The 20,544-nt window shown below is 27.1% G+C and overlaps 3 protein-coding genes across 4 annotated transcripts; all 3 read right to left on the bottom strand.

Moving 5' to 3' along the window:
• Nucleotides 1-1,453: 1,453 nt before the first annotated feature.
• LOC119678257 lies at nucleotides 1,454-4,645 on the bottom strand. Its single transcript, XM_038089988.1, has 4 exons — nucleotides 4,176-4,645; nucleotides 3,467-4,122; nucleotides 2,463-3,414; nucleotides 1,454-2,400 (listed from the first exon to the last, which is right to left on the bottom strand). The coding sequence occupies exons 1-4, from the start codon at nucleotides 4,456-4,458 to the stop codon at nucleotides 1,790-1,792; spliced, it is 2,502 nt and encodes an 833-aa protein (XP_037945916.1). The 5' UTR covers nucleotides 4,459-4,645; the 3' UTR covers nucleotides 1,454-1,789.
• A 2,365-nt stretch (nucleotides 4,646-7,010) lies between these two features.
• LOC119681073 lies at nucleotides 7,011-8,403 on the bottom strand. Its single transcript, XM_038094143.1, has 4 exons — nucleotides 8,167-8,403; nucleotides 7,782-8,106; nucleotides 7,604-7,722; nucleotides 7,011-7,455 (listed from the first exon to the last, which is right to left on the bottom strand). The coding sequence occupies exons 1-4, from the start codon at nucleotides 8,264-8,266 to the stop codon at nucleotides 7,160-7,162; spliced, it is 840 nt and encodes a 279-aa protein (XP_037950071.1). The 5' UTR covers nucleotides 8,267-8,403; the 3' UTR covers nucleotides 7,011-7,159.
• Nucleotides 8,404-15,086: 6,683 nt separating this feature from the next.
• On the bottom strand, nucleotides 15,087-20,438 carry LOC119679833 (KH domain-containing, RNA-binding, signal transduction-associated protein 3-like). Of its 2 annotated transcripts, none has more exons than XM_038092402.1 (9): nucleotides 20,247-20,438; nucleotides 19,088-19,455; nucleotides 16,534-16,658; nucleotides 15,986-16,470; nucleotides 15,824-15,925; nucleotides 15,560-15,759; nucleotides 15,420-15,492; nucleotides 15,257-15,310; nucleotides 15,087-15,178 (listed from the first exon to the last, which is right to left on the bottom strand). In XM_038092402.1, exons 2-8 carry the CDS (start codon nucleotides 19,353-19,355, stop codon nucleotides 15,262-15,264), a joined length of 1,302 nt encoding a protein of 433 aa, XP_037948330.1. In that variant the 5' UTR covers nucleotides 19,356-19,455; nucleotides 20,247-20,438; the 3' UTR covers nucleotides 15,087-15,178; nucleotides 15,257-15,261. The 2 variants fall into 2 exon arrangements, with proteins under 2 accessions (XP_037948330.1, XP_037948331.1); XM_038092403.1 differs by having other exon boundaries at nucleotides 19,088-19,411.
• Nucleotides 20,439-20,544: the final 106 nt, after the last annotated feature.

Raw genomic sequence — 20,544 nt, 5'->3', positions numbered from 1 at the left:
TCATAGACGAGTAGTTACGATCCATATATGTGCATTTATATTTACATTTGGCAACATAATAATGCTGAAATATGCTTAGGACTCACGTTTCGCAGGATAATAGTCTGCTGCAATACTGTTTAAGAATATCCTAAACTTTGTTAAAAATTCCAGATGTTTTAAATTCTAGTTCTTAACAGTAGAAATCCAAATGGCTTCCTGAGTTCGACATTATAACCTTACCTTATCTAAAAATTTAAGATTTGATTTTATATAGCTATGTTTTATCAGAACTCTATATGTTCGAGCAATAATTTTTTCTCTATTATTGTATGTATTGGTTGGTGTAAAAAGAAGTATGATTTTTTAATGATAAAAGTTCCTTAGGAAACAATTCAATAAGTTTTTACTTAACGAATATTCTAACATTTGTGAACAGGTTCCTGTCAATGAAAGAAAATTAACAACACCTTAAAAAACTCATTGCTTATTACAAAAATTACCTGAAATGGAGCACATAAATAAAATTTAGATATTTAAAATAAGAAAAGGGAAAATTAATGATACTCTAACAAATTAGTCTTAAGCTTGAATCTATATAGAAAATAATAAATATCTACAAAACATAATATTTGTAATATGCGATAGGAAATATGTGATTTTTGGCTTATGAAAATTTCAAATTTCGTAACAAATACATACATTTATGTATACATACTACTTATAAATAATAAAACAATACAAAATTCTATTCAAATAAAACTATTTGTTTTCATTTTCGTTTATTGTTCGTTGCAAATATTGTATTATATATAAAAAAAATAATAGATCTCAAGACTAAACAAAACAGAATCCACTGATAGTGTGGTATATAAGATATAAGAGCACTTAATTAACATTACATTTGAACACAATACATACATATGTAAGTTTAAGATACAAATAATGTAAAAATTTTATTAACAGTGCTTATTACGTGATAAAAGCTAAAAATGAAAGTCGGAAAACTACTCTAGAGCACAATTCCGTTTAGAATGAGAAAAATTAAATAACACAAATATTTGATTCTACGATCGTTCTACAAACTTGATTAGAAATACAAAAGTATATCTAGGAATGTATAAAAAAATGATAAAAAATTTTAAATAAAACATCAAATTCTAAAAATTCTATGCAATATATTAATACACGCAAAAGTGTAGAAGTCTAAACACAACTATAGCTTAGATATGCCTTGTGCAGAATGTTTCGACATATGGCAAAAATTTTTTATTTCACTGTATTTTAATGCCAAGTTACTTGATGCGACATATGACATCTTCTCGCCAATGAATTTGTCGTTTTTTTGAACTAGAAGACAATATTTTGATCTTCACAATCGTATTGTGAAAAATTACCCAGACTACATTAACAAGCTTTTGGCAAATTTCGAGTAATAGTGTAAGTGTAAGAAAATATCGAGATGTTTGGAATATACGCAATAATATTCCAAACATTGTTATTGTAACCATAAATACTGAATACATTCTAGAAATATTAAATTCGCACATGGTAACATGGTACGAACTAAATGGAAAGTACAGTGTCACAACTATCTGCTATGTCGCATGTTACAGCAAAATGTGTGTGACATTAATTTTGTGATTACTTCAAATTACGTTTCAAGAATAAAGTTGCAGAATATTAAAAATTAGTATAGACTTTAAAAAAAAAAAGTTGTGCTATAAAAAACTAATTTTAAAACAATACTGTTATAATGACTTATGTTCTAATTGTGCGTAATAAAATATATAAAAAAAATAAGCACAAATTAATTAGAAATGCAAGCTTTTAAGCAATTTGGACTACAAAATGGTTTATCTTGTGACGCTACAAAACGTGCACCAAGCAAGGATTTCCCGCAATTTACATTTGCACATTTAAAACATTGTTCATGCCAACGTAAATCGTTTTTCCAGCCTACACCCTTTTCAGTAGCACCAATAGCTTTTTGGCAACTCTCACAAACCACAGCAAAATATGCTTTATAGCATTCTAAGCAAATTGGCATATTCGTTTTATCATCAGGAACGTACTGCTCTCCAGCAAGTGGCTTATCGCATTGATAACAACAGAAGTGTTTAATATGGTATGTGCTATTTTCAGCTGCTGTATATTCCTTAGTGAATATTAACTCATCACATGCTTTGCAACGAGGAATTTTTAACTTGATGGCTAAGTCACGTCCACAGTACACTTGACCACCATGAAAGAAGTATACTAAATCAGCTAAAAGTTCGCGACATGTATAGCATTTAAAACAGTTAGGATGCCAAGCAATTTCTCTGCCTGCACGAGCCGCTTTAACAGCAACATCCCCAAATTTAATAGCTTCATCACAATCACGACATTTCATTTCTGGTAATTCAGTTTGATTTACACCTGAAATTAAAAACGTATTAAATACACATATTATACATATTATTACAATATGCTTAATTAACCTATTTCGTTGTCTGGAAAATTTTTACTTAGATGCATATTTTGCAACATATTTGGTAATGCTACACCGGCCTCCACTGTTGGATACATATTCATGTCTTCAATACCAGGTATGGACTTAAAAATTCCTGAATTAGCATTGATTTCATTATCTGGAGAATTAATAATACTGCCTTGTGGTGTAGTTGATTTAGAATCGAATCCAGAATCATTGCTGCCTGATGCTTTAAGGGCGTCCCGAAAACTATTTGTTTGATTTCCGTAAGCAATTTGTTTACCAAATGGCATATTTTCTACAAAATTTCGAACTTCTCCATATAATTTTGGATCGGTGTGTAAAAGCTGATGAAGTTGATGAAGCGGCATTAAAAGTTCACAATCGTTATACACAATATCTTTTTCATCAAGTACATTAAACAATCGTTCGTAATATGGATCATTTAAAAAAACACTTTGTACTGCTGTTTTGTCAACTCCTATCGCACTTAATTTATTTTTCGTTGGCAAACTAAGGGCGGATTCATTAGAAAAATTTGGTATTAATGGTGATTGCGAAATAACCATAGGAACCATTGACTTGCCCACTCGATTACTTTCAAGTAGCACTTTTAATGGTGTCGCGTTTATAATTTTTGCGAATATCGGGTCTTTTTCATAGTCCACATAGTCTGGTAAATCACAATAGTTTATAACAGGAGAAACACCACCAAATTTAACCTTTCTTAAAGGTGTGTCTTGTCGCATTTGAGCACTTATTCGAGTTTGTACAGGACATTTTAATGGAAGTGGTGAATTAAACAAGTTATTCAGTTTTGCAGTATTTTGATTTGGCTCTTCTAATTTACTACAAACTGCATTCACTTCATTTTTAAATGCTGGATTTTGTAGATATTCTTTGCGGAAATTCTTAATAGGATTCAGCCTGGGATCATAACTCACTTCTATATTTTTGTCCTATTTCAAAAGTACATTAATATATCATTTGATTGAAGTTTATATTATATACCTGTAATGCAGCCAGAACTTTATCATAAATAGCTCCATTTTTTACCAAACTGCATACAGCACTTTTATTGAGACCAGAAAGTTTTTGTTTTGTTTGAGCTGAAATCAAAGGTTCGTTTTCGAAATCGGCAGATGCTTCACATATTGGCGTTTGAAAAACAATAAGATGATTTTTTAAGATAGATGGACTTTCATTGGCAATTGCATTCTTCAATTTGTCTGATGCTAACAGTTCACTCAGAATCACATCGCAATCTGGTACTTCAGCTAATATATGCTGAAAATGTTTATGTGAAGACAGATCTTCCGACTGTGATGCAACTGCCTGTGGCATGTGCGTCACAAATCCTTGATTCAAAACACCTATACGTACAACGCTACCTTGACCGACACAATTTTCACGAATTTTTTGAACATATTGTTGTAATTGCTTAGTCTCGCCATCAGTAAGATTATCGCAAAGTGCCGCATCGAGATCATGTGGTGGTACTTGATATTCAAGTTGCTGCTTACGTTTAACTGCAGCATAACTTCCCGCTACCGGTATCTTTGCAGAGCCAAGCTTCTCCATATAATCTGATACTATATCTGGTTTTGTATTGGGTGGCACCCAATCCAAATGAAGTGGTTGACTTGCAAGTGCTTTAATTTTAATAACTGAAAGAAAATACTCTATTGAATTGAACATATTATTTAAAATTTTATAATACATGCTGGTTTCGAACGGATTTGTCCCAAAATTTCAAACTGTGCCCAGCCAGAAAAGTTGTCGTCGCCACACATATGCTGATCCTTTCGGCATTTACAGTTCCGACACACTTTTCTCCAAAAATGCAAATCTAATCCGGGACATTTATCGCCGCATTCATTACATTTAGAACCAGCTCCCGCTTCATGTCCTAATTTTGATTGCTTAAGTTTTTCTCGCCGATCTTCTAATTTAAGCAACCAGTCCGGTGCCGCTGGTGTCTCTACACAAGAATTGTTGTCCATATTTTGTTCGAATTGCTCTTAACACTTTTGAAATACAGCGTTTGTATTTTAACTATGAATCATAACTTTCAACCCTTATAATTAACTTAATCATTTATATGACAAATAAAAAAAAGAAAATCATGCAAAAATATATAACGTAAAATGAACGCAAACAAAATGTTGATTTGTCAAAATAATATTTTAATGAGTCTTGTAGTCCAAAAAAAAAAAACGATTATTTACTTGTCATATTGTTATCGAATCTAATTAAAACATGGTTGTATTTTAAACACTTATGTTGCAATAACCATATCAAAGTGTGCACTTCTATTATGTCTACTTATATATAATAAAAATATAAGCAATAGCGTGTCTAGCTCAAATTTTTATCAACTGATTCTGTTGTTCTTTCAACTTAGTCTTAATTGTAACATAAATAAAAAAAATGTCGAGCGGAGAGTAGATACAATTATTTAATTAAATTTAATTATGTAAATAAAATGATTAAATTAAATAACTGATTTTGTTTTTCTTTTTATAGATTTAGGTTTGAATAAGTTTACCTAGCTAACAAGAAGACCCTAAAGTTCTTTATATGAAATTCACAGTCAACTTTTATACACGCTGCACAAGTGTTAATAGTTTATAATAATTTTAATATTGTTCAATTTATGTTAGTTTGTTGATATTGTACAAATGTTAGTAGTTTGAGAGATATTGAATTGTTTTTATGAGTATTATCATTTTAAGAGTACTTAATTCCATAAAATATGTTACAGCCTTATATATTGAATTTTAGTTGGCGAAATATTATAACATAATGCATAATGAATTTACACTATGAACTTTAGCTTTAACAGTTCTACTATTAAGGCTATAGTTATGGGTTTTAAATTTCAGATTTGTTGTTATATTGTACTACATATATTTATTGTATATTATATGGATTTCTAAATAAATAATCTTAATGGCAGCTATTAAATAACGTTTTTCTTTTAATAAATTTGCCACGTTCCAAGGTCAGTATTAGTTTTTGTTATTTATATCATTATTAACACTTCACATTTAGAAAATCTTAATTAGCTATAACTGCACAATTAAAAGTAAGTTTTTACACCATGCCAACTTAATAAAGGAACAAAGAGATAAAATTATAAGAACTATATTTATGTAATATAATTATCAGAGGTATTCGAGAAGTTGTGAACTACAACAACAACAAATTTTTTCTTTATTATCTTAATTAATTAAATTTTTGGCTAACCATACAGCTGTTTCGAGTATTGCCAAATACCCATCATCAGTGGTCTTGGAAATAATTCTTGTATTTAATTATTCATAAATAATTTTTTGAGATTGCAATTACCAGGAATCGAACTAGTGGCGTGCCAAATTTGAAGCTAAGAGTCAGCGCTCCTTAACCAGCTGACCCAAAACCGGGTCAGTTGTGAAAGTTTTATTAACAAATTCACTTCCTGTGTTTATATTAGAACGAAATCATAAACGAGCTCTATGTATGTTTTTATTTTTAATTGTTAATTATAAGATAAGTGTGGTTTTGTTTCAATTATTTCTTCTCGTATGAGGAATGCCACCAATTATTACATCAATTATTATTAAATACGATAATCAAGAGAGTGTAAACATATAGCAGTATTAAAAGTAAAAGCCAGGTACATAAATAAATAATCCAACAAAATCTGATTTAATTCTTTAAAACATTTTAATATACCCTGTTGTAACACAATTAAAGAGTTATTAGAAATATGAAATACGTGTAAATGTAACAGTATTCTTGATAAACGATTTAACAAATTTTATAGTAAGTTCTTTTATTTTCGATTATTAACAGCAATTTTAACTTTTATTTTATTATACATTTTAATAATGTGTATCATAAGAACTACAGATTATTTAAGACAATAACTATTAAGTTGTCTATAATAATATAATAATTATTATATTATATATAATTATATAATAACAAAAAATAAAAGAATATATTAATAATGAAATTAGAAATATGAATTAACTGAAATAAACGTACTAAAAACATTAACAATAAACGCCAGTATTCTTGATAAATGATTTAACAAGGTTATACATGAGCAAATATTAAAATACATATGGAATTTGCTAATATTTCAAATTATTTTATTTATTTTTTTAACCATTAAAAAGTAAACTTTGCTGAACATTTTTTCATATTGTTTTATTTTATTGAAACCTAAAAGCGCGTATTCAAACAACAAAAATAATTGTTAACTTGATTGTATTTTTACTCTTTTAGTTCGTTCGAAATGTATGTTTGTACTAGGTTTAAACTTAAAACATTGAAACTAACACCAAATGTGGTGGTCTACATGAGATATAAATTTTGATTTTCTGTGACAAAACAAATTAGTGAAGCGAGCTTAACGATGAAAATTACAATTACTTGTGCTGTGTGAATAGGCTTTAAGGCATGAATACGGTTTCTTAAACATCGATATTTGACTAATTTTTGTAAAGTTGTTATTCTAAACAACATTTTTCACTATCTTATGCATCGACACAGACTATACATCAGATTTTAAGTCCAAAACCTGTTTAATCTCCCATTAAATTTCGGCAATTAAGATGATTTAGTGTAAACAAACTAAACTTAAAATAATTTCTATCTTAATATAATTATAATTGATTTTTTCAGGTAAATGACATTGCGGATTTCTTTGATAACTTAAATGTGTTCCTCTTTGGTTATTTCTAATATTTGTTGCAGTAAATCATTTTTACGTTTTATTTCATTAGTTCGCTCTTTATATGCCTTCAGCTGTTTCCTCCGCATTTTTCTTTTCGCTTTTTCTGTTTTTCTAAGAAAGTCTTGTTTCTGTTTATTATATTTTCTCTGCTGTTGTAGGTACTTCTCTAACGCATTGAAGGATTTTGGTTTTATGCCTCCCGACGGTGAACACTTCGCACTTGAAGTATTGGAATATATCTCTTCATCAACTGTAACATCGTTGGATGGTAGAACTTTATGTAAACAGAAAATATATATTAAATGATTTTTTGTAGTAACTATGATTTACTATTTTAATAACAAACTATTATTGTCGCTAAATTATTGCATTTTTTCGTGGTTTAACAATTTTGGAATTCTCCCAAAACGCTAAATGCTTACCATCTTCTTCAATTTCCTCTTCCAATGAATTTTTTATTTCATCTTTAATGGGTTCTTGTGTACACAAAACAAATTCTGGAAGTACGTTGCTGTTGGCTTTAAAGATTTCAATGAGGTCACTGAAAATACAATTGTAAATAAAATTCAAATTTGTATAACCATTGGCAAGCATACTTACCCTTTATATGGGCGTTCATTACTAACTGGTCTTTTTGCTTTAATACGAGACTTAAAAGTTCTATATAAACTCTTCCACTTGCTCTCTACTTGCGTTGGAGTGAAGTTATAACCATGTTTTCGCATATCCTCCGCTATTTGAGCCCACATTTTTAGTTTAGTCTTAATGCGTATTGAATTGCCTAATTCTGGTTCGTATTTTTTGTAGAGATCAATTAACAATTTGGTTTGGCATTCTCGCCAACTTGCTTTTGCATCTCTCCTACCTTCAAAATTTAAGTTCGCAGCATCATCTGGTAAAACTTGCTCCATAATGTTAGAATGCTCTGTATTAATTTTCCAATTTTTAATTCGCTATTAATTTATTTTAGAACAATAAATAGTACCTTCTTCATGCAGTTCAATAAATATTTGTTGTGTGCAGACCTCCACCGCTTCATCTTCATCGGAGAATTCTGTCTTCATTTCAATAAATTCATTTATCATAATTTCTTTTTTTTTTAGTTTTGATTACTTAATTACTTTTTATTTCGAAAATACTAATAAATTACTTAAAATATTCACGTAGTATCTGGATTTTACTCTATCTTAACATTTGGAGTAAAAAAGCGCAAATAGTGCAAACACAAATCAAAATCATATGATACTTTCACTCGCAATCATGTTTGAAGGAACAATTTGACAGTATTGAACTTACACACATTGTCAAGCAGAATTATTTTTTTTAAATATATTTACAATTTTAACTTTAATATATAATAAATAAAATAATAAAATAATAATATAAAAATAAAATATATATACGAAATTACTATATGAATGATGATATTTTTAATAAATAATATATAAAATATATATATAAATATGTATTGATTTATATAGATATATTGAACTTAACTAAAGTAATTACAACATTAATAATTAAAATTAAATTATATTTACAACGAAAAAAAAGTAGAAAAACGTGCATTTAAATAGTTGCCTTTTCAGGTTCTTTGGTAAGTATTTAAAAAAATGTTTAAAACGAACTTATTAAAAATAAGAACTGTTTTAATGATAACTCTTACTTTCACATAGTAACTATTAAAAAAAAATAAAATTTCAAAGTTCACTACAAATAATTCAAAATGTAACTATTAGTGGTATTATTTTTATTTGCATTTAATTTGTCTTAATACAGTTAAAATATGAAATTTATTAAAGAATTATTTGAAAATTTGTTGTATTATTGGGATCGGATTCCTAAAGGAGTTACAGATTCCGCTATATATAAAAATTGTTTAAATCGTATTAGTGTATAATTGTGAATATGTTAATTTTAATATTTACTTTTTTACTTTGAAAAATAATTTGAACAATAAATTATTTGGTTAGAGAATTCCTTCAGGACTCTTTATATAATCTGCAAAAGAATGGTTAAAATTGTTAGCAACAGATTAGGTTAATAAGCAAAAATCGAAATATAATTTTTTAAATTTATTAAGAAAATAATAAAATTTGTTATTATTACATTGTGACCGAAAAGCTTTCGGAAATTCTCATTTAAAATTCGCGCGCTGTATATTTTTCGATATTTTAAGTTTATGTAGTTTGGCAGCACTGTCCTTAATTACTATGCCAAAAATGAGCGCGATCTGTCAGACAGTTCGTTTACGGCAGCTGTTGAAACCAGTTCACCTCAGTAGTGCGTTGCGAAAAAAACAATGGAAAAAAATATTGAACAAAGAGTTTGCATCAAATTTTGTTTTTCGAACGAAATTTCGTGTGCAGAATCGTTGCGAATGCTACAAAAGGCTTATGGGGAATCAGTTTTATCGAAAACTCAAGTTTATGAGTGGTACAAAGCCTTTCAGGACTGTCGTACGACCGTCGAAGACATGCCGCGTTCTGGACGACCTTCGACCTCTACCACCGACGAAAACATTGAAAAGGCAAAGGAAATCGTGTTCAAAAATCCTCATGTGAGTGTTAGAGAGATAGCACGAGAGCTAGGCATCGGTCGTGAGATGGCTCGTTTGATTTTGGTGGACAATTTGTGTATGCGACGTGTCAACGCCCGGCTTGTTCCGATTCACCTCAATTTGTTCAACATTATCAACGATTTTAAGGCCAAACATTCAATAAATACCATCGAACAGCCACCGTATTCACCTGATCTTGCACCGTGTGACTTTTTCCTGTTTCCCAACCTCAAATTACCACTCAGAGGAACGCGTTTTGAATCCATAGAAGACGTAAAACAGAATTCGCAGAGGGAACTCAAAGCCATACCGGAAAGCGCCTATAAAAAATGTTTTGATGATTGGAAGAAACGTTGGCATTTGTGTATCGCTTCTAATGGAGCATATTTTGAAGGAGATAAAATAAATATTGATGAAGATTAAGAATTTTGCGTTTTATTTAAAATTTCCGGAAACCTTTCGGTCACAATGTATTAAAACGTTCTGTAGATTATTTATACTCTCGTTCATTATTTATACAAATTATTTATACAAATAATGAACGATTGGAAGATTACCTCTTAGCTTTTAAATAAAAAAAAACTGAGTTATTGTAGTAGTATAATAACAGACTATCCTGAAAAATGATAGACTTGCAATCCTGTTTTCCTAAGGATTATCCTGTTTAATTCGACTTATGCGGCGTGATATCTGGTAAATAAGCCTTAGCTACTTATTCAGAGACCCCTCAAAATAATTTAAAATTCAGTGTAGTATGTATATATAAAATAATTTATATTGTAATGTTATTTGTTTTTAAGATTCTAAAACTTATTGTTAGGCTTTAAACAAATGCGATTCAACTAAGACTATTGTTAAATAAAAAAAAATTTTAAAGTTTTCTGTGCTTAGCTAAGTACCAATCAAGAGTATTGACCTCACTATTGAGTGACCACTGTAACCGCAATAGACATCTAAAGGAACAAACATTGCAAGTTATGTGCAGAGTTTGCAAAGGTGTCACCAAAGGACATACTAGGAGCATATGATAAACTGATACACAATAATAGAAAGAATTTAAGATCATACTTAATACTAGTCAAAAAATAAGCAATGCTCAATTTAGTCAACATATTAGGGTTCGTAAGGGCAACGAAACTGGATAAGATTTTACTCTATATATTAGTAGATGGTACGAAAATGATTTTGAACATTATAAAACTTTATTTACCTCATATTGACATCACAGTTGCAACAAAAGTTCTGCAAATAAGGTCTATGAAAAAGTTTCAACATGAAAATTTATAATAATACAAACTATATGCTGTATAATCACATGAAAAAATAATTATTTTAGAATTGGTTGATCTAGTTCCATTCAAAAAGTGCTAACGGTTTTTTAAATATTAAAAACATTTATTTTAATTATAATGTTGTATAGCAAAGAACCTGTATAACTCTAATATAATAAGGAAACCTAAAATTTATTAAATTTCTTAAAGAAAATACTTTTCCGTTAAATTGAAAGAACTTAATTGTTACATTTAGTAATAATATATATGATTTATTACAATATATTTTTTAATCATTATTACATTAATTTTAATACATTTAATTTATAAGTTAATGTTTACGACAATTTATCTTGTTTTGCATTAAAATTTATTGTTAAAAGGGCGGGTATTTATTTATTTTTGTTTATATTTTTAAATAATTATAAGCATAATCTGATGTAATCTTTATTTGTATAACTTTAAATTTGCATAAATATGCATTAATATTGAAATATTAAATATTTTATAAATTTAATACATAAAAAGTTAATTGGTTTAAATTAGTTTTTAGATATTATACTCTAAGATATATTTATATTGTTTTTAACAATTTCCGTACAAGTATATAAAAAAACGAACAAATCATTAAAATAATTCTAAATATTATTATGTATAAAGTATTTATATATACGTGTATATATAGAGAATAGAAAAAATAATTAATTTTTTTAATTCTGCAAATAATGTTTGATTTTTTAATAAACTTAATTAAAAAATATACCATAAATTTTAATTTAAACAACTCAATTCATAGCAATATCAGCCACATTGGAAATTTTTAGTTTTAAAGAATTTAATTAAAATAAAAAAAAAATCAAAAGTCACAATATTTCACTCTTGTGATACATAAAATATTAAAATAAAAATAAATAATTTGCAATGAATTTAATTGATTAGAATTTTTTAAATTTAAAAAAAAATCTATTAATTACTTATAATTTCATTAGTTTGTTTTAAACATATAATATAAATATTATTTTCTATATAAATTTTTTATGGTAATATAATGTATATTTTTATATTTATGTATTATTAAAATTATATATTGTATTAATATATATTTCAAAGCTTATTTATGTATACATCATTTTTAAAGTAATTATTTGCATTTATTTCCATACGTCTTGCTATATAATATATCAAATCATATATATTCAATATGATTTCTTTTCTTTTTTAAATATGTTTGAGTTGAGTTTTTTATTAGATTTTATTGTGCTAAAACCTGCACGAGTTTTTAAAGTATATTTTAAAGTATATATATCTCATTTTTTTTTTAATATTTGTGTGCCCTTTTCTATTTATAAATATTCAAAATTGTTAAAATTTATAATTCTTTATATTTATAAAGTATTGTATACCATAAATACATACCCATACATATATATAGTATATCAATATCTATTACATATATAAATATATACATATATTCTATTTATTGTATATATTTATATATTCTATATATATTTTCCGTATATATATATATATATATTGTACATATATATATTCTATATATATATATTGTACATATATATATTCTATATATATATATTCTATATATATATATATTCTATATATATATATTCTATATATATATATTCTATATATATATATAATATATATATAATATAATATATTATAATAAGATATATAATATATATAATTATATATTCTATATATATATATATATATTCTATATATATATATATATTCTATATATATATATATTGTATATATATATATTCTATATATAAATATTCTATATATATATATTGTATATATTTAATATATTATATGTGCCTTTCACATTTTCTATATTTTAAGTTATAAATATATTTAATTTTGTATATATAAATATTTTAAATTTATTTTATATAATAAAAATGTTTATATTAAATATTTATTATTTAATTGCCAACTTTAAGTTGTTTTTAAATTAATCAATTTTTTAAATATATATAAATATAATTATAGAATTACTTTCTAATATTCTCTGTAAACTTAAATTTACTGACATTGTCTTTTCATTTTCTATATCCACCAATAAATAAAACTGCGCTCTTTCGCAAATTGAAATGTTTGTATAAATCTAAGATTAAAGTCAATTATTGGCTTGAAATTTTAAAAAGTTATTAATTATGTTTGTCTTTCATTTATAATATATTTTGCAGTACAATATATAAGAGGTATTTCTCAAAGACCATAATATATAATCATGAGCTTAAAGCAGAATTTATATAATTATTTTATAATATAAATTTTAAATCTTTTAAAGATTTCAAATCAACGCTAAAATAAATTATTTTAATTTTACCGTATTGTTTATTTAATTAATAATAAATTACTGATCAGTACCAAACAGCAATAATTTTATGTAATGTTATCTTCAAATCAAAAATTTCCAAAAAATTAAGAAAATTAAATAATAAAGAATGTACTATTAGGCATATACATAATAATAATTATTAAAGAGCTTAACATCAAAGAAATACGCCTTAAAATAAGAAAAAAAATTATTTTATGAGTACATCTGCATACATATTTTGTCGTTAGTTTTCATTCATGTTTAGAAATACCTCTTAATATTAATTTTTTGATAATTATTGTAATTGTTGTTTGTTATTTGTTGTATTATTGATATATGTTTATGTCGGAATATTTTTGTTACTGTAGGATTTTAAAATAAAATTGATTTTAAAGAAATTGCACAGGCAAAAACGGTAATTTACCAACATGAAGCGGAGGATTTGCAGGTCTGTAAGAAATTGTAAATTTATATGTATATTATGCAGTACTGTATATGAAGTAATTTCATGATTATTTTAAAAAATAAAGTGATATACGCAATTTACATAAAAACAGAACATTAAATATAAATATAAAAAATATATATACATATACAAAAAAAAAGTATTTAAACTATTCAGAAAAAATTTTTTACTTCTTTTTGAAAAAGTGACATAAAACTGCTGGTTCTTCACCCCAGAATATATTTTGGACAATATAATATTAGGTAAAAAATTTTGTGTCAACAAGTCTTTTAATATCGCAATTTTATATTAGCATAAAATTGAATTTGAATGCGTCCATATTTGAATATAAAATTAAAAAGAAAATTTATCTATGAGTAAATTCTAAAAGATTTCCATTTTCAATTAACAGTAAATTTAATTTGAATGCGCTAATATCTTAATATAGTATTAGGGAAGAAATTTCTTTAAGAAAGCCATTTTATATAAGCAGTAAATTTGATTTGAATGTCATAATATCTGAATATAATCTTAAAAAGGAAATTTTGCTATGAGCAAATTCTAAAAGATTACCATTTTAAATGAGCAGTAAATTTAATTTGAAGGCGCTAAAATCTTAATATAGTATTAAGGAAGATATTTTACTGTGAGCAAATTCTAAAAGATTACTATTTTAAATTAGCAATAAGTTTTAAGTATTAAGGAAAATAATTTTTGTGCGCAAATCTCTTACGATTGCTACTTTATATTAGTATTAAATTTTATTCAAATGCGCAAATGCGCTAAAATCAACGCTTCCTACCTATTAATTTTATATTAATATTTATATTAAAAAAATTTAATAATAAAATTTTTTAATTTATAAAATAAAATTATACATAAAGGAATAAAACAACAATCTAATTATGCACTAATAATATACGGTATCAATTAGGCAATGGAGTGTGGTGTTTGGAAGGGGGTAAAGTGAAAGCATAAAATGAGATTAGAATACTATTAAACTTAAAATTATACTACATTCTTTTGTAATATTCTTAAAACGAATTAATATTAACTATTTATATAAGTAAGCAGGTGTAAGTAGCAAACTTTTGTTTAATACCTTACGAAAAGCAGATTAGCAGCAGTTGCTGCGGGACCTTGGAGGTGATTATTAACAGCAGCAGTTGGTTGTGTTTGCGGAGCTTTTTGATTATTAATATTGGATATATTATTTAGGTGGTTAATGTTTGAAAAAGCTTTGCAATCATTTTGTATGGTATTAGCCACATTTGAACCGGGAATATTATGCATATTGCCGTTCGGTGCATGATTGGATGTAGGCGGTGGGTGGTTTTGCTGTTGTTGATGAACATTTGTTGCTGACATATGTTGCTAATATAAAAGTAAGGTACATAAAAAATGTTTTTTTTAGTAAATTCTTCTTCTGTAAATCCTGTTCTTTTCAATTACCTTCACTATATTGTTGTTGCCCCCGAAGTTGTTTGTATGTAATTGCATTTGATGCTGTGGGGGTAAAACAGTATTGTTATTACATTTGGTGGTAGTAGAGTTTGTTGTAACTTGTGTTGCAAGAGAATTAACATTTGTTTGACCAGACCCTAATAAATTTCACCTGTTAACATGACTACGATTATGATTGGGATTTAAACCAGTATTTTGGTTTGTTTGAGATACGCCGGCACCAGCTATATTTAAATGTTTTTTTTTTAATTTTATTTTGATATATACAATTATTTCACTATGTTAACTAACCACCAAAATTAGGCGAATGCTGATAATAATCACGTCTATTGAAATCTGAATCATATTCTTGAGTATCGTACGGACCACGTGTACTCATATTTGGTAAATTCATGCCAGTCGCCTGTGATGGGTGAGTATGAGGTGGAGCGTGTCCATAGGAGTAGCTATCATAAGATGTTTCGTACGGCATATGATCATCATAACTACGGCTGCAAATAAAATGTTATTGTATTTAATGGCAAAAACAAAACTAAAAATGTTTTGAGGGCATACCCATATCCTTCATCCATTGCAGTTCTTGCTTTTTCTAAAATCGACAAAACCTTTTGCTTTGGAGCAACCGAGTTTTTACTAAACTGATTCTGCTGTGGTGCTCTGTAACATAACATAAAGAATAAAGCGAAAAAATTGAAGTTGCGATCAGTAGACGCATACCTATTATATCCATGATGGGGTATGTTTTTATTTCCGCCACCCAACACATTACTTGAACCAGAAGCACCAGTTGAAGTATTCATGGTCATGCCTATTCCACCACCTGTACCTTGGGTATGTGAAGCTTTCTTAAAAGTGGACTTACCACCATCATTCTCATTAATGCTGGTACTATCCATTAACTCGCGCAATTGTTCCTGTCGTATAATATCATTACTATCTGGTATCAAATATTTTCGAAGTTCGGCCATTGCGTATGCAATGCGCGCATAAGCCTCAGCTGGTGGAGCAATTGTAGAAATTTCAACATGTAAATCACTGTTTAGATGTGCATATTTAGGATCCTTAGAGGTACGTAATTCTTCTTCCTTTACACGATCGCGCATTGAGTTACGTCCAAGAACAGTCATTTTACAAAGAGTTTCCTCTTGTAAACGTCTTAGTGAATTACCTTTAGGCCCAAGCAATTTTCCAACAAAATTGAACTGTCAATTAAATATATATATTAAATTAAAAATCATAATTGCATTTTAAATTATTGTAAATACCTTTGGATGCTCCCGTATTGGAACAAGTACTTTCTGTGATACTCGAATTGGCTTTTCACGGTAAATATCGGCATATTTCTGTTCACGTGAGGGTATACGGCCTGTACTTTGAACTTTTTCAATTTCTAAAAAAATAATATAAGAAGGTAAATAATGTAGAATAAAATCAATCACAAAGTAAGAACTACAGTACGATTTCGATTGTTCTATAATTAAATTATTATGTTAAAAAAAACTCTTAAATAAGTTATTATTTTAAATTTAAAATGATTTTTTAAATATTTAAATATAATACTTAAATATTTAGTATTAAATATATATGTACATATATTTATCACAATATCTGATTATTGCTTTAGGCGAATTGTAAACTTATAGGCAAGAATATGTCTCTAAGAGAAAAAGATAAGTTTTGGAAGCAACATGTCTACCTACCCGGTATACCTGTTGAAAAACAAAGTTACCGAAACTTTTTTCCTCCCGAAGAGGAAACATGCTAACAGGATAACCAGACATACGTCAAGAAAAGATATTATATCCAATTACTATTTCAGATCTAACAGGTTTGATGAGGTGCTTGGTACCGAATAGTTCGAATGCGGTGCCACAATGCTAATGTAATGTAGCCTTAGGGTTCATGTTTCCAAATAATGGACTCTAATGACAACACGTTCCTACCTATCTAGTGATACTGTCAATTGAAATTTGGACGATTGTTTTATATCAATGCATTACTTTATTTTTGTTGCTATATTCAATTAAAATAATTAATATTTATATTGAAACAAATCTATTATTTATTTATTTTATTTAATTATAAATAAAAGACTAACAGGTTCTGTTGTTGTTGTAACCAATACCGACTTGAAAATCAAGTCCAGATAAGGATGATAAAACATACACAATAAGATTGGATGTAGAACGTGTTTATTGGGTCCTATAACCAATAATCACTGTAATATTGGTTCCTATAGCTATTTTGTTTTTCACAATAAGCTATTTAGATTACTTGAGACATTTGGCACCTTTTTAGATGTCGTGACTACTCTTTTTTTTGTAATTAAGGTACAGAATTAAATCCCAACATCGTGAAAATCTAACTTTATCAACATATAATACAGTCAAAAAAGTTGCTTAAAATAATGAATTTTTAACAAAATTTGTCTTTAAATCGCGATGTTAAGAAAATCTCTTCTGTATTTATGTGAATTGTTCATTTTAAAATACGTTTTTCCATTAATCCATATGTCAATATAAGAGTATTGATTCTAATCTCTTTATCTTAGAATTAGTTTTTGAATTAATCTATATGTTAATATAAGAGTAGTGCTTCTCATCTCTTTATCTTTGAATTATATTTTCCATTAATCTATATGTCAATATAAGAGTATTAATTTTAATCTTTTTATCTTTGAATTAATTTTTCAATTAATCTATATAAGATAATACAATATATAAGATATAAGAGTAGTGCCTCTCATCTCTTGACCTTAAAATCATATTTTCCATTAATCTATATGTTAATATATGATTATTATTTTCAATCTTTTTATCTTTCAATAAACCTATATGCCAATATAAGAGTAATGGTTCTCATCTCTTCACCTTTGAATTATATTTTCCATTAATCTATATGTCAATATAAGAGTAATATTTTTAATTTCTTTATCTTTTAATTAGTTTTTCCATTAATCTATATGTCAATATAATAGTAATGGTTCTCATCTATTCATCTTTAAATTATGTTTTGCATTAAACTATATGTCAATATAAGAGTATTAATTTTAATCTCTTTATCTTTGAGTTTTTTTCAATTAATCTATATGTCAATATAAGAGTAATGGTTCTCATCTATTCATCTTTAAATTATGTTTTGCATTAAACTATATGTCAATATAAGAGTATTAATTTTAATCTCTTTATCTTTGAGTTTTTTTCAAATAATCTATATGTCAATATAAGAGTAGCGCTTCTCATCTATTCATCTTTGAATTATTTTTTCGATTAATCCATATGTCAATATAAGAGTATTAATTTTAATCGCTTTATCTTTGAATCAGTGTTTCAATTAACCTATATGTCAATATAAGAGTAGCGCTTCTCATCTATACATATTTGAATATTTTCCATTTATCTATATGTCAATATAAGAATAAATAACGGTTTCCATCTCTTACCTTTGAATTAATTTTTTCTTTTGTCTATATGTAAAAGTAAGAGTAAAACCCTGGTGTTTCGAGACACCCAGTTTTAAAGTCATATATTTTTATATAGATTCCACAAACAATTAGATGAGAAAACTTGCGGCAACTAGTATGTATAATTTTGTTTATGTAATTAAAGTTTTACGACATTCAAGACCGACAGCTTGAGAACCAAACTATATCGACATACACCTTAGTAGAAAAATTAATAGAAGTAGTAAACTTCACATTAATCCGAATCCCGAAAATTGTAAAAAATCATCCAAAAACACAAATTTTAAATTAGAATATTTAAAGAAATAAGTTTAAAGTAAATTCACAGGAAACAATTCAATACCAAATAGACTCACCACATTCCAGAAGTTTTTCAGCAATTGGAAATTTTCTATCCATTCGATTTTTTTCACTTAAACAGTCGCGAATGTACTCGTTAGCCTTTTCATTTAACTGCCCACTATCACCAGAGGCGCCGGGACCTCCAGATGAGACATGATTTGTGTTATCGCCATTATGTGGCACCGTATTGGAGCCTACGCCACTTTTGCGTTGTTTACTATATTCATTGTCGTCATCATTGTACGGGGAGTAATCACCGTTGCCATCAAAAGCATCGGTCATGTTGTCAGCAATGTATTATCACAAAAAAGCACTCAATGTGCAGAAAATATTAGTTTCTTCAATAAAGAAACAAACGAAGCAAAATTACCAACTTTAATATCTTGTCAAATTTCAAAAAAAATAAAAAAATTTTAAAATTCAATAAATTATGATAGGAAAAAACAGAAGTTGTCTAAACCTGAAATATAAACATATACATAAATTCACATATATATATATTTACAAATATGTATGCATATAATTTTTAAATTAATATAAAACTAATGAGTATATAAATTATTTCAAATCAATTAAAACTTTTTTTTAGACGAGAATACATACATATATCTTAATACATGTTTACAAAAAAAAAAAAAAAAATGTTGTGTATACTTCTATGTGTGTGCAACCCAAACAAAACTTCAAAATAAACTTATTATGACAACTCCGTATGGATTTTATTTAATTTTAATTAAATTCATTTGAAATGTATTCTTTACGCACGCATTACCCCACTGCAAATAAACGAAAATGTCGAAGTAACGATCTACATTTGCCTTCTGTCTAGTGCAATTAATGCAGTATGTGTTGTGTTGTTGCATTTATATGTATGCATGAGTGCGAATTGTTGAGTTACAAAAATCAGCAGACGGACGTTTCACAGCTTTAGTGTAACTAGTTAATATACGTAAATGTGTGTATCTGATATTTGATTTCTTTTTTAATTTCATAGATCTCTACACATAGTTTCAATTATCCTGCACTTTCACTTTTTTATTAATACACGCTTTTCATTATATGTACATACACGTACGTATAACTTTTTTCACTGCTTGCACCAGAATATTGTTTAATAATAGATGTTAGAAAATCTCAATAAAGTTACTTTCTTTACACAGTCAAAAACTTTACCTTATTAAAAATATTACAGTTAAACTAAAGCAAGAAAAATTTGCACTTTAATAAAATATTTCCTCTCCACCGATTCGATTTTTCCTGCACAAACGACGGCTAACTCCAGGCAAATGTATTCAGAAACATTCGATAGTGGTGAAAGGAGGACAACGAACGTCGGCGTATTTTCAGTGTTGGTGTTTAAACCTAAACGTAGTAAATTGTTCCTTTTTTTGCAAGTTGTACATACGTACATTAAATTACTTATTTTATTTAAAAATTGAATTTATTTTAAATTATTTCAAACGTTAAGATG

Source organism: Teleopsis dalmanni, chromosome 2, assembly GCF_002237135.1.
Source record: "Teleopsis dalmanni isolate 2A chromosome 2, ASM223713v2, whole genome shotgun sequence".
NCBI lineage: Eukaryota > Metazoa > Arthropoda > Insecta > Diptera > Diopsidae > Teleopsis > Teleopsis dalmanni.
The sequence above is the reverse complement of the archived record's forward strand: the minus strand, read 5'-3'. Positions and strand labels throughout refer to the sequence as shown.

What these genes read in the sequence shown, in the direction of transcription:
- LOC119678257 (XM_038089988.1), bottom strand. Translation starts at nt 4,458, where the DNA reads ATGGACAACAATTCTTGTGTAGAGACACCAGCGGCACCGGACTGGTTG. An exon ending in AATCCGTTCGAAACCAGCAT is followed by an intron (nt 4,123 to 4,175) that starts GTATTATAAAAT and finishes ATTTTCTTTCAG; the next exon opens with TTATTAAAATTAAAGCACTT. An exon ending in AAGTTCTGGCTGCATTACAG is followed by an intron (nt 3,415 to 3,466) that starts GTATATAATATA and finishes CTTTTGAAATAG; the next exon opens with GACAAAAATATAGAAGTGAG.
- LOC119679833 (XM_038092402.1), bottom strand. Translation starts at nt 19,355, where the DNA reads ATGACCGATGCTTTTGATGGCAACGGTGATTACTCCCCGTACAATGAT. An exon ending in TGAAAAACTTCTGGAATGTG is followed by an intron (nt 16,659 to 19,087) that starts GTGAGTCTATTT and finishes TTATTTTTTTAG; the next exon opens with AAATTGAAAAAGTTCAAAGT. An exon ending in CCCCATCATGGATATAATAG is followed by an intron (nt 15,926 to 15,985) that starts GTATGCGTCTAC and finishes GTTATGTTACAG; the next exon opens with AGCACCACAGCAGAATCAGT.
- LOC119681073 (XM_038094143.1), bottom strand. Translation starts at nt 8,266, where the DNA reads ATGATAAATGAATTTATTGAAATGAAGACAGAATTCTCCGATGAAGAT. An exon ending in TATTGAACTGCATGAAGAAG is followed by an intron (nt 8,107 to 8,166) that starts GTACTATTTATT and finishes AAATTAATACAG; the next exon opens with AGCATTCTAACATTATGGAG. An exon ending in AGAGGAAATTGAAGAAGATG is followed by an intron (nt 7,456 to 7,603) that starts GTAAGCATTTAG and finishes GTTTACATAAAG; the next exon opens with TTCTACCATCCAACGATGTT.